The 14,551-nt window shown below is 59.5% G+C and overlaps 1 protein-coding gene and 1 pseudogene across 2 annotated transcripts; one reads left to right on the forward strand and one right to left on the reverse strand.

The window, feature by feature from the left end:
* Positions 1-694: 694 nt before the first annotated feature.
* Positions 695-13,510, forward strand: LOC135893186 (leucine-rich repeat and fibronectin type III domain-containing protein 1-like protein). Of its 2 annotated transcripts, none has more exons than XM_065420983.1 (3): positions 695-2,061; positions 2,992-3,551; positions 13,437-13,510. In XM_065420983.1, exons 1-3 carry the CDS (start codon positions 695-697, stop codon positions 13,508-13,510), a joined length of 2,001 nt encoding a protein of 666 aa, XP_065277055.1. The 2 variants fall into 2 exon arrangements, with proteins under 2 accessions (XP_065277055.1, XP_065277056.1); XM_065420984.1 differs by having other exon boundaries at positions 2,992-3,539.
* On the reverse strand, positions 3,719-8,937 carry LOC135893148 (guanine nucleotide exchange factor subunit RIC1-like; annotated as a pseudogene).
* Positions 13,511-14,551: the final 1,041 nt, after the last annotated feature.

The following is a 14,551-nucleotide window of genomic DNA, read 5'->3' on the forward strand; positions in this document are numbered from 1 at the left end:
GCTGCCCCCCCAATCTGCACCAGGGCTGAGTTGTCCCGGCTTTGCCAAGTCCTCAGTGCGTCGGGGCAGGGGAGGGCTTTGGGCAGCTCCTTCTGGACCCCAGTTGCCTCCCTCACTTTGTTCCTGGGGGCTGCTGGGAGGGGCCTGCGGTGGGGGTGTGCCCCGGGGACTGCTGGGAAAGGTGGGAGGGGGGAGTACCCTGGGGGCTGCTGGGAAGAGTCTGGGGGTGTGTGTGTGTGCGCCCTGTGGGCTGCTGGGAAAGGACTTGGGGGGCGGGGCGGGGGGAAGCGTGTGTGCCCCTGGGCCTAAAGGGAAGGATCTGTGGATAAAGGGTTACTTGGCCCATTTTATAGGGTAGGAAACTGAGGCACAGAAAGGGCAGGTTAGTAGCCCAAAGCCACACAGAGAGTCAGTTCTAAAATGGGGCATGGAACCCAGGAGTCCTGGCTCCCAGCCCCCAGCTCTCACCACTAGCCCCCACTCCCCTCCCAGAGCCAAGGATACAACCCAGGAGTCCTAGCTCCCAGCCCCCTGCTCTCACTGCTAGCCCCCACTTCCCCTCCAGGAGCTAGGAGTAGCGCAGGGCGCCCCCTGCTGGTGAAGGAGGATACAGTCCCGGGTAAGAAAGGTTCTGCTCTCACCTGGCCCGTCTCTCTCCCCCTCTCTCCCTGCAGCCAGGCCCCCTGACAGTGCCATGGAACGCCTGCTGCTCTACGCCCTGGCCCTCTGCCTGGGCCCCTCCCACGCCCAGCTGTGCCCCCCCCGCTGCACGTGCCAGAACCTGTCCCCCTCGCTGGCCGTCCTGTGCGCCCGCGCCGGGCTGCTCTTCGTGCCCGGGCTCCTCGACCGGCGCACGGCCGAGCTGCGGCTGACGGACAACTTCATCGCAGCCGTGCGGCGCCGGGACTTCGCCAACATGACGCGCCTGGTGCACCTGACCCTCTCCCGCAACGCCATCCGCCAGCTGGTGCCCTTCGCCTTTGCTGACCTGCGCGGCCTGCGGGCCCTCCACCTGGACGGCAACCGCCTGCCGGCCATCGGGGCCCAGCAGCTCCGGGGCCTGCCCAACCTGCGTCACCTCATCCTGGGCAACAACCAGCTGCAGGCCGTGGCGCCCGGCGCCTTCGACGACTTCGCCGGCACCCTGGAGGACCTGGACCTGTCCTACAACAACCTGGCCCGGCTGCCCTGGGAGACCATCCGTCGCCTTAGCAACGTCAACTCCCTCAGCCTGGACCACAACCTCATCGCCCACGTGCCCCAAGGCGTCTTCGCCGACCTGCACAAGCTGGCCCGGCTGGACATGACCTCCAACCGGCTGAAGAAGATCCCCCCGGACCCGCTTTTCCTCCGCCTGCCCGTCTATGCCAAGTCGAAGGGCTCGCCCCTCTCCTCCTTGGTGCTCAGCTTCGGGGGTAACCCCTTGCACTGCAACTGCGAGCTGCTGTGGCTCCGGCGCCTGGCGCGCGAGGACGACCTGGAGACCTGCGCCTCGCCGCCCGAGCTCCTGGGCAAGTACTTCTGGAGCGTCCCCGAGGAGGAGTTTGTCTGCCAGCTGCCCGTCATCACCCACCACACGGGCCGGCTGGCGGTGACGGAGGGCCAGGCGGCCACCTTGCGCTGCCACGGGGCGGGCGACCCCGAGCCAGCGGTGCACTGGCTCTCTCCGGAGGGGAAGCTGGTGGCCAACGGCTCCCGGACGCTGGCCTACGAGAACGGCAGCCTGGAAATCCTGGTGGCCGCCGTCCAGGACGCCGGCGCCTTCAACTGTGTGGCTTCCAACGCTGCTGGCGAGGCCACCGCCTCCGTGGAGCTGCAGGTCAACCCTTTGCCCCAGCTCGCCGACGGCACCCGCCCCCCAGCGCCCGGGCCCTCCGATATCCTCACCTCGGCCAAGGCGGGCGCCAACGGGAGCGCTGCCCCGCGAGACGGGGGGGTCCTGGCCTCCGAGCTCTCGGCGTCCTCCGCCCTCATTCGCTGGGTCCCGCCGCGGCCCGGGCCTGGGGTCCGCATGTACCAGATACAGTACAACAGCTCCTCCGACGAGACCCTGGTGTACAGGTGAGCCCGTGCTGCTGGGCGGGGGGTGCCGGGCTCGGGTCGGGGGGCGGGGCGGTCTGAGTGGTTTTGGCCTGGGTCGGCCAATGGGTCTCGCCTGGGTGGCTCTGGGCTGGGGGGTCCCATCTGGGTGGCTCTGGGCTGGAGGTTTTTGGGGGTGGATTCCATCTGAGGGGCTCGTGGCCGGGGGGAGGTCTGCTAGAGGAGGGTAGCAGGGTGGCCGCGGGGCGGGGGGCGCTGGAGGAGGGTAGCAGGGTGGCCGTGGGGTGCGGGGCGCTGGAGGAGGGTAGCAGGGTGGCCGCGGGGCGGGGGGCGCTGGAGGAGGGTAGCAGGGTGGCTGTGGGGTGCGGGGTGCTGGAGGAGGGTAGCAGGGTGGCCGTGGGGCGGGGGGCGCTGGAGGAGGGTAGCAGGGTGGCTGTGGGGTGCGGGGTGCTGGAGGAGGGTAGCAGGGTGGCTGTGGGGTGCGGGGTGCTGGAGGAGGGTAGCAGGGTGGCCGTGGGGTGCGGGGCGCTGGAGGAGGGTAGCAGGGTGGCCGTGGGGCGGGGGGCGCTGGAGGAGGGTAGCAGGGTGGCCGTGGGGTGCGGGGCGCTGGAGGAGGGTAGCAGGGTGGCCGTGGGGCGGGGGGCGCTGGAGGAGGGTAGCAGGGTGGCCGTGGGGCGGGGGGTGGAGTGCTGGAGGAGGGTAGCAGGGTGGCCGTGGGGTGGGGTGGGGGGCACTGGAGGAGGGTAGCAGGGTGGCTGTGGGGCAGGGCGGCGTGGAGGAGGGTAGCAGGGTGGCCGTGGGGTGGGAGTGGTGGTGGATGAGGGTAGCAGGGTGGCCGTGGGGCGGAGGCGAGGTGGGGGAGGGGCAGCAGTGTGTGGGGGGGTGAAGCCGAGATGGGGGAGGGATCCCAGCCGCAGGCACCGCTCACCGCTCCCCCTCCCGCCCCCCCAGGATGATCCCCCCGCCCAGCAGGGCCTTCCTGGTGAAGGACCTGGCGGCGGGGCGGGCCTACGACCTGTGCGTGCTGGCCATCTACGACGACGGGGCGACGGCGCTGACGGCCACCCGCCCCCTGGGCTGCGTCCGCTTCAGCACCCAGCCCGGCTCCCCGCAGTGCCGCTCCCTGCACGCCCACTTCCTGGGCGGCACCATGATCATCATCATCGGCGGGATCATCGTCGCCTCCGTCCTGCTCTTCATCATCATCCTCATGATCCGCTACAAGGCCCACGACGGGAACAAGAAGGCCCAGGTCAGCAACGTCTATTCCCAGACCAACGGAGGGCAGCCCCCGGCCTCCTGGGCGCAGGACGGGGCCGACGACAGGGCCAGGGAACTCAACGGGGTGGCCCCGAGCAAGGACTGCGAGAAGGGGCTGGCCACCCGTGGCCAAGAGGCGGGCGCAGGGGAGACACCCTCTCCCAGGAGGAGGAAGTGGTCAAGGACTAGTCTAGATCTCCAGAGCAAGTGCCCCGTGCCCAGCCGAGCCAAGGAACAAGGTAACGGGCATGGTGAGGATCTGCCCAGAGGAGGCAGGGTTTCGTATCAAGCGTGGTGCAGGACACTCCATGCGTCTTCCGTGGCTGGTCCTTGCAAGCATCATAGCTGGAGGAGAACCATATTGGAGACTCCAACAAGAGCCATCCGAGGGTCCCATCGAGCTCAGCTCCCCAGGCGCCTAGCCAAGGGCATTCCCTACGGGTCCTTCTCCAGCGTTGGGGCCTCTCTGAGCAACATTGACCCTCGCGGCCCTGGGCAGGGGCGGGGGGGTGGAAGCTAAGCAAAGGGTTTGGAAGGCAAGGATTGGAGAGGTCTGTAAAGAGTTAAAAAGGGAGGGGAACAGGCACCTGGATGCTATGGGGATGGATGGACGGATGGAGACTGGGTAGACGGAAGGATAGATCCCTGCTGTCCATGGAAAGGTGGGTAGATGGAAAGGTAGAAAAGGGGCAGATAGATGCATACTGCCAGTGGCTGCATGGGTGGATGGATAGAAAGATAATGTGGATGGGTGGATGGATAGTTTGGGTGGAAGGACAAATGGGTAGACATAATGCTGACGGGCGGGTGGATGGACGATGGGTAATGCAGACGGGTGGATGATGGATGGACGGACGGATGGGTAATGCAGACGGGTGGATGATGAACGGATGGACAAATGGGTAATGCAGACAGGTGGGTGGATGGACGGACGGACGGATGGGTAATGCAGACGGGTGGATGATGGATGGATGGGCAAGTGGGTAATGCAGACAGGTGGGTGGATGGACGGATGGGTAATGCAGACGGGTGGATGATGAACGGACGGACGGATGGGTAATGCAGACGGGTGGATGATGGATGGATGGACAAATGGGTAATGCAGACAGGTGGGTGGATGGACGGATGGGTAATGCAGACGGGTGGATGATGAACGGACGGATGGGTAATGCAGACGAGTGGGTGGATGGACGGCTGGATAATGCAGACAGATGGCTGGCTGGCTGGATAATGCAGACAGATGGCTGGATGGACGGATGGGTAATGCAGACGGGTGGATGGATGGACGGATGGGTAATGCAGACGGGTGGATGATGAACGGATGGACGGATGGGTAATGCAGACGGGTGGATGATGGATGGACGAACAGATGGTTAATGCAGACGGGTGGATGATGGATGGACGGACGGACGGGTAATGCAGACAGGTGGGTGAATGGACGGATGGGTAATGCAGACGGGTGGATGATGAACGGACGGATGGGTAATGCAGACGAGTGGGTGGATGGACGGCTGGATAATGCAGACAGATGGCTGGCTGGATAATGCAGACAGATGGCTGGATGGACGGATGGGTAATGCAGACGGGTGGATGGATGGATGGACAGATGGGTAATGCAGATGGGTGGGTGGATGGACAGACGGATGGGTAATGCAGACGGGTGGATGATTGATGGATGGATGGACAATGCAGGTGGATGGACGGATGGGTAATGCAGATGGGTGGATGGATGGATGGACGGACGGATGGGTAATGCAGACGGGTGAGTGGATGGATGGATGGATGGATGGGTAATGCAGATGGGTGGATGGATGGATGGACTGACGGATGGGTAATGCAGGTGTATGGACAGATGGGTAATGCAGACGGGTGGATGATTGATGGATGGATGGACGGATGGGTAATGCAGACGGGTGGGTGGACGGATGGATGGGTAATGCAGACGGGTGGATGGATGGATGGACTGACGGATGGGTAATGCAGGTGGATGGACGATGGGTAATGCAGACGGGTGGATGATTGATGGATGGATGGACGGATGGGTAATGCAGACGGGTGGATGGATGGATGGGTAATGCAGACGGGTGGGTGGACGGATGGATGGGTAATGCAGACGGGTGGATGGATGGATGGACTGACGGATGGGTAATGCAGGTGGATGGACGATGGGTAATGCAGACGGGTGGATGATTGATGGATGGATGGACGGATGGGTAATGCAGACGGGTGGATGGATGGACGGATGGATGGGTAATGCAGGTGGATGGACGGATGGGTAATGCAGACGGGTGGATGGATGGACGGATGGATGGGTAATGCAGACGGGTGGATGGATGGATGGACGGATGGGTAATGCAGACGGGTGGGTGGACGGATGGATGGGTAATGCAGACGGGTGGATGGATGGACGGATGGGTAATGCAGACGGGTGGATGGATGGACGGATGGATGGGTAATGCAGGTGGATGGACGGATGGGTAATGCAGACGGGTGGATGGATGGATGGACGGATGGGTAATGCAGACGGGTGGGTGGACGGATGGATGGGTAATGCAGACGGGTGGATGGATGGACGGATGGGTAATGCAGACGGGTGGATGGATGGACGGATGGATGGGTAATGCAGGTGGATGGACGGATGGGTAATGCAGACGGGTGGATGGATGGATGGACGGATGGGTAATGCAGACGGGTGGGTGGACGGATGGATGGGTAATGCAGACGGGTGGATGGATGGACGGATGGATGGGTAATGCAGGTGGATGGACGGATGGGTAATGCAGATGGGTGGATGGATGGATGGACGGATGGGTAATGCAGACGGGTGGGTGGACGGATGGATGGGTAATGCAGACGGGTGGATGGATGGATGGATGGGTAATGCAGACGGGTGGGTGGACGGACGGATGGGTAATGCAGACGGGTGGATGGATGGACGGATGGGTAATGCAGACGGGTGGATGGATGGACGGATGGATGGGTAATGCAGGTGGATGGACGGATGGATGGGTAATGCAGACGGGTGGATGGATGGATGGACGGATGGGTAATGCAGACGGGTGGATGGATGGACGGATGGGTAATGCAGACGGGTGGATGGACGGATGGATGGGTAATGCAGATGGGTGGATGGATGGATGGACGGATGGGTAATGCAGACGGGTGGGTGGACGGATGGATGGGTAATGCAGACGGGTGGATAGATGGACGGATGGGTAATGCAGACGGGTGGGTGGACGGATGGATGGATGGGTAATGCAGGTGGATGGACGGATGGGTAATGCAGACGGGTGGGTGGACGGACGGATGGGTAATGCAGACGGGTGGATGGATGGATGGACGGATGGGTAATGCAGACGGGTGGATGATTGATGGATGGATGGACGGATGGGTAATGCAGGTGGATGGACGGATGGGTAATGCAGACGGGTGGATGGATGGACGGATGGATGGGTAATGCAGACGGGTGGATGGATGGATGGACGGATGGGTAATGCAGACGGGTGGGTGGACGGATGGATGGGTAATGCAGACGGGTGGATGGATGGACGGATGGGTAATGCAGACGGGTGGATGGATGGACGGATGGATGGGTAATGCAGGTGGATGGACGGATGGGTAATGCAGACGGGTGGATGGATGGATGGACGGATGGGTAATGCAGACGGGTGGGTGGACGGATGGATGGGTAATGCAGACGGGTGGATGGATGGACGGATGGGTAATGCAGACTGGTGGATGGATGGATGGATGGATGGGTAATGCAGGTGGATGGACGGATGGGTAATGCAGACGGGTGGATGGATGGATGGACGGATGGGTAATGCAGACGGGTGGGTGGACGGATGGATGGGTAATGCAGACGGGTGGATGGATGGATGGATGGGTAATGCAGACGGGTGGATGGATGGACGGATGGATGGGTAATGCAGGTGGATGGACGGATGGGTAATGCAGACGGGTGGATGGATGGATGGATGGGTAATGCAGACGGGTGGATGGATGGATGGATGGGTAATGCAGACGGGTGGGTGGACGGACGGATGGGTAATGTAGACGGGTGGGTGGACGGATGGATGGGTAATGCAGACGGGTGGATGGATGGACGGATGGGTAATGCAGACGGGTGGATGGATGGACGGATGGGTAATGCAGACGGGTGGATGGATGGACGGATGGGTAATGTAGACGGGTGGGTGGACGGATGGATGGGTAATGCAGACGGGTGGATGGATGGATGGATGGGTAATGCAGACGGGTGGGTGGACGGACGGATGGGTAATGCAGACGGGTGGATGGATGGACGGATGGGTAATGCAGACGGGTGGATGGATGGACGGATGGATGGGTAATGCAGGTGGATGGACGGATGGATGGGTAATGCAGACGGGTGGATGGATGGATGGACGGATGGGTAATGCAGACGGGTGGATGGATGGACGGATGGGTAATGCAGACGGGTGGATGGACGGATGGATGGGTAATGCAGACGGGTGGATGGATGGATGGACGGATGGGTAATGCAGACGGGTGGGTGGACGGATGGATGGGTAATGCAGACGGGTGGATAGATGGACGGATGGGTAATGCAGACGGGTGGATAGATGGACGGATGGGTAATGCAGACGGGTGGGTGGACGGATGGACTGACGGATGGGTAATGCAGGTGGATGGACGGATGGGTAATGCAGACGGGTGGATGGATGGATGGACGGATGGGTAATGCAGACGGGTGGGTGGACGGATGGATGGGTAATGCAGACGGGTGGGTGGACGGACGGATGGGTAATGCAGACGGGTGGATGGATGGATGGACTGACGGATGGGTAATGCAGGTGGATGGACGGATGGGTAATGCAGACGGGTGGATGGATGGATGGATGGATGGGTAATGCAGATGGGTGGATGGATGGATGGACTGACGGATGGGTAATGCAGGTGGATGGACGGATGGGTAATGCAGACGGGTGGATGATTGATGGATGGATGGACGGATGGGTAATGCAGACGGGTGGGTGGATGGACGGATGGGTAATGCAGACGGGTGGATGGATGGACGGATGGATGGGTAATGCAGGTGGATGGACGGATGGATGGGTAATGCAGACGGGTGGATGGATGGATGGACGGATGGGTAATGCAGACGGGTGGATGGATGGACGGATGGGTAATGCAGACGGGTGGATGGACGGATGGATGGGTAATGCAGACGGGTGGATGGATGGATGGACGGATGGGTAATGCAGATGGGTGGGTGGACGGATGGATGGGTAATGCAGACGGGTGGATAGATGGACGGATGGGTAATGCAGACGGGTGGGTGGACGGATGGATGGATGGGTAATGCAGACGGGTGGATGGATGGATGGACTGACGGATGGGTAATGCAGGTGGATGGACGGATGGGTAATGCAGACGGGTGGATGGATGGATGGACGGATGGGTAATGCAGACGGGTGGGTGGACGGATGGATGGGTAATGCAGACGGGTGGGTGGACGGACGGATGGGTAATGCAGACGGGTGGATGGATGGATGGACTGACGGATGGGTAATGCAGGTGGATGGACGGATGGGTAATGCAGACGGGTGGATGGATGGATGGATGGATGGGTAATGCAGACGGGTGGATGGATGGATGGACTGACGGATGGGTAATGCAGGTGGATGGACGGATGGGTAATGCAGACGGGTGGATGGATGGATGGATGGATGGATGGATGGGTAATGCAGACGGGTGGATGGATGGATGGACTGACGGATGGGTAATGCAGGTGGATGGACGGATGGGTAATGCAGACGGGTGGATGATTGATGGATGGATGGACGGATGGGTAATGCAGACGGGTGGATGGATGGATGGATGGATGGGTAATGCAGACGGGTGGATGGATGGATGGACTGACGGATGGGTAATGCAGGTGGATGGACGGATGGGTAATGCAGACGGGTGGATGGATGGATGGATGGATGGGTAATGCAGACGGGTGGATGGATGGATGGACTGACGGATGGGTAATGCAGGTGGATGGACGGATGGGTAATGCAGACGGGTGGATGATTGATGGATGGATGGACGGATGGGTAATGCAGACGGGTGGATAGATGGACGGATGGATGGGTAATGCAGACGGGTGGATGGATGGATGGACTGACGGATGGGTAATGCAGGTGGATGGACGGATGGGTAATGCAGACGGGTGGATGATTGATGGATGGATGGACGGATGGGTAATGCAGACGGGTGGATAGATGGACGGATGGGTAATGCAGACGGGTGGATGGATGGACTGATGGGTAATGCAGACGGGTGGATGATTGATGGATGGATGGATGGATGGGTAATGCAGACGGGTGGATAGATGGACGGATGGGTAATGCAGGTGGATGGACGGATGGGTAATGCAGACGGGTGGATAGATGGACGGATGGATGGGTAATGCAGACGGGTGGATGGATGGATGGACTGACGGATGGGTAATGCAGGTGGATGGACGGATGGGTAATGCAGACGGGTGGATGATTGATGGATGGATGGACGGATGGGTAATGCAGACGGGTGGATAGATGGACGGATGGGTAATGCAGACGGGTGGATGGATGGACTGATGGGTAATGCAGACGGGTGGATGATTGATGGATGGATGGATGGATGGGTAATGCAGACGGGTGGATGGATGGATGGACGGATGGGTAATGCAGACGGGTGGATGGATGGATGGACGGATGGGTAATGCAGACGGGTGGATAGATGGACGGATGGGTAATGCAGACGGGTGGATGGATGGATGGATGGGTAATGCAGACGGGTGGATAGATGGACGGATGGGTAATGCAGACGGGTGGATGGATGGATGGACGGATGGATGGGTAATGCAGACGGGTGGATAGATGGACGGATGGGTAATGCAGACGGGTGGATGGATGGACTGATGGGTAATGCAGACGGGTGGATGATTGATGGATGGATGGATGGATGGGTAATGCAGACGGGTGGATGGATGGACGGATGGGTAATGCAGACGGGTGGATGATGGATGGACGGACAGATGGGTAATGCAGACAGGTGGATGGACGGATGGGTAATGCAGGTGGATGGACGGATGGGTAATGCAGACGGGTGGATAGATGGACGGATGGGTAATGCAGACGGGTGGATGGATGGACTGATGGGTAATGCAGACGGGTGGATGATTGATGGATGGATGGATGGATGGGTAATGCAGACGGGTGGATGGATGGATGGATGGGTAATGCAGACGGGTGGATAGATGGACGGATGGGTAATGCAGACGGGTGGATGGATGGACTGATGGGTAATGCAGACGGGTGGATGATTGATGGATGGATGGACGGATGGGTAATGCAGACGGGTGGATAGATGGACGGATGGGTAATGCAGACGGGTGGATGGATGGACTGATGGGTAATGCAGACGGGTGGATGATTGATGGATGGATGGATGGATGGGTAATGCAGACGGGTGGATGGATGGATGGATGGGTAATGCAGACGGGTGGATAGATGGACGGATGGGTAATGCAGACGGGTGGATGGATGGACTGATGGGTAATGCAGACGGGTGGATGATTGATGGATGGATGGACGGATGGGTAATGCAGACGGGTGGATGATTGATGGATGGATGGATGGATGGGTAATGCAGACGGGTGGATGGATGGATGGATGGGTAATGCAGACGGGTGGATAGATGGACGGATGGGTAATGCAGACGGGTGGATGGATGGACTGATGGGTAATGCAGACGGGTGGATGATTGATGGATGGATGGACGGATGGGTAATGCAGACGGGTGGATAGATGGACGGATGGGTAATGCAGACGGGTGGATGGATGGACTGATGGGTAATGCAGACGGGTGGATGATTGATGGATGGATGGATGGATGGGTAATGCAGACGGGTGGATGGATGGATGGATGGGTAATGCAGACGGGTGGATAGATGGACGGATGGGTAATGCAGACGGGTGGATGGATGGACTGATGGGTAATGCAGACGGGTGGATGATTGATGGATGGATGGACGGATGGGTAATGCAGACGGGTGGATGATTGATGGATGGATGGATGGATGGGTAATGCAGACGGGTGGATGGATGGATGGATGGGTAATGCAGACGGGTGGATAGATGGACGGATGGGTAATGCAGACGGGTGGATGGATGGACTGATGGGTAATGCAGACGGGTGGATGATTGATGGATGGATGGACGGATGGGTAATGCAGACGGGTGGATAGATGGACGGATGGGTAATGCAGACGGGTGGATGGATGGACTGATGGGTAATGCAGACGGGTGGATGATTGATGGATGGATGGATGGATGGGTAATGCAGACGGGTGGATGGATGGATGGATGGGTAATGCAGACGGGTGGATAGATGGACGGATGGGTAATGCAGACGGGTGGATGGATGGACTGATGGGTAATGCAGACGGGTGGATGATTGATGGATGGATGGACGGATGGGTAATGCAGACGGGTGGATGATTGATGGATGGATGGATGGATGGGTAATGCAGACGGGTGGATGGATGGATGGATGGGTAATGCAGACGGGTGGATAGATGGACGGATGGGTAATGCAGACGGGTGGATGGATGGACTGATGGGTAATGCAGACGGGTGGATGATTGATGGATGGATGGACGGATGGGTAATGCAGACGGGTGGATAGATGGACGGATGGGTAATGCAGACGGGTGGATGGATGGACTGATGGGTAATGCAGACGGGTGGATGATTGATGGATGGATGGATGGATGGGTAATGCAGACGGGTGGATGGATGGATGGATGGGTAATGCAGACGGGTGGATAGATGGACGGATGGGTAATGCAGACGGGTGGATGGATGGACTGATGGGTAATGCAGACGGGTGGATGATTGATGGATGGATGGACGGATGGGTAATGCAGACGGGTGGATGATTGATGGATGGATGGATGGATGGGTAATGCAGACGGGTGGATGGATGGATGGATGGGTAATGCAGACGGGTGGATAGATGGACGGATGGGTAATGCAGACGGGTGGATGGATGGACTGATGGGTAATGCAGACGGGTGGATGATTGATGGATGGATGGACGGATGGGTAATGCAGACGGGTGGATGATTGATGGATGGATGGATGGATGGGTAATGCAGACGGGTGGATGGATGGATGGATGGGTAATGCAGACGGGTGGATAGATGGACGGATGGGTAATGCAGACGGGTGGATGGATGGACTGATGGGTAATGCAGACGGGTGGATGATTGATGGATGGATGGACGGATGGGTAATGCAGACGGGTGGATAGATGGACGGATGGGTAATGCAGACGGGTGGATGGATGGACTGATGGGTAATGCAGACGGGTGGATGATTGATGGATGGATGGACGGATGGGTAATGCAGACGGGTGGATGGATGGATGGATGGGTAATGCAGACGGGTGGATGGATGGACTGATGGGTAATGCAGACGGGTGGATGGATGGATGGATGGGTAATGCAGACGGGTGGATAGATGGACGGATGGGTAATGCAGACGGGTGGATGGATGGACTGATGGGTAATGCAGACGGGTGGATGATTGATGGATGGATGGACGGATGGGTAATGCAGACGGGTGGATAGATGGACGGATGGGTAATGCAGACGGGTGGATGGATGGACTGATGGGTAATGCAGACGGGTGGATGATTGATGGATGGATGGACGGATGGGTAATGCAGACGGGTGGATAGATGGACGGATGGGTAATGCAGACGGGTGGATGGATGGACTGATGGGTAATGCAGACGGGTGGATAGATGGACGGATGGGTAATGCAGACGGGTGGATAGATGGACGGATGGGTAATGCAGACGGGTGGATGGATGGACTGATGGGTAATGCAGACGGGTGGATGATTGATGGATGGATGGACGGATGGGTAATGCAGATGGGTGGATAGATGGACGGATGGGTAATGCAGACGGGTGGATGATTGATGGATGGATGGACGGATGGGTAATGCAGATGGGTGGATGGACAAACAGACTTGTTCCAAGCAGCCTGAGTAGAGCCCGTCCCGTCACTGCTCCAGCACCCAACCAACCCGCCTTGTTTGTCCCCTTTTTGGCAGCCCGCCCGGAGGCGGCGGCACCCCCCACGGGTGAGAGGAGACGGGCCAGCGAATGGACCGATGTGAAGATCTGAGCATCTCACCCAGCAGGAGTGTGGCCGAACCATCAGGGCACCCTGTGGGTGTCCCTCATCCAGGGAGGCCGGGGGTGGGTGGGGGGGGGCGGGAGCTGCTGTGCTGAGCGTCTCCACTGGGGGCACTGTCACTCTTTCATCTGCAGAGGGTGATGTGGGGGAGCCGGGGGCGTCACACTGACCCTCTGCCTGCACCTAAGAGCTGAGCAGTGGTGCCAAGATTGCCCACAGTGACTCCGGATTGATCCCAGGGGGCTGAGATCAGAACCCAGCCTGGCCCCATTGCAGTCAGGGGGTGACTCCGGATTGACCCCCTGAGATCAGATCTCGGCCCTGCCCCATTGCAGTCAGGGGGTGACTCCGGATTGATCCCAGGGGGCTGAGATCAGAACCCAGCCTGGCCCCATTGCAGTCAGGGGGTGACTCCTGATAGACCACAGGGGGCTGAGATCAGAACCCGGCCTGCCCTGTTGCAGTCAGGGGGTGACTCCGGATTGACCCCCTGAGATCAGATCTTGGCCCTGCCCCATTGCAGTCAGGGGGTGACTCCTGATAGACCACAGGGGGCTGAGATCAGAACCCGGCCTGCCCTGTTGCAGTCAGGGGGTGACTCCGAATTGACCCCGTGGGGGGGGACTGAGATCAGAACCCAGCCCGGCGCCATTGCAGTCAGGGAGTGACTCCAGATTGATCCCAGGGGGCTGAGATCAGAACCCGGCCTGGCCCCATTGCAGTCAGGGGGTGACTCCGGATTGACCCCCTGAGATCAGATCTCGGCCCTGCCCCATTGCAGTCAGGGGGTGACTCCGGATTGATCCCAGGGGGCTGAGATCAGAACCCAGCCTGGCCCCATTGCAGTCAGGGGGTGACTCCGGATTGACCCCCTGAGATCAGATCTCGGCCCTGCCCCATTGCAGTCAGGGGGTGACTCCTGATAGACCACAGGGGGCTGAGATCAGAACCCGGCCTGCCCTGTTGCAGTCAGGGGGTGACTCCGAATTGACCCCGTGTGGGGGGACTGAGATCAGAACCCAGCCCGGC

The sequence above is a fragment of the Emys orbicularis genome, chromosome 21 (assembly GCF_028017835.1).
Source record: "Emys orbicularis isolate rEmyOrb1 chromosome 21, rEmyOrb1.hap1, whole genome shotgun sequence".
Lineage (NCBI taxonomy): Eukaryota > Metazoa > Chordata > Testudines > Emydidae > Emys > Emys orbicularis.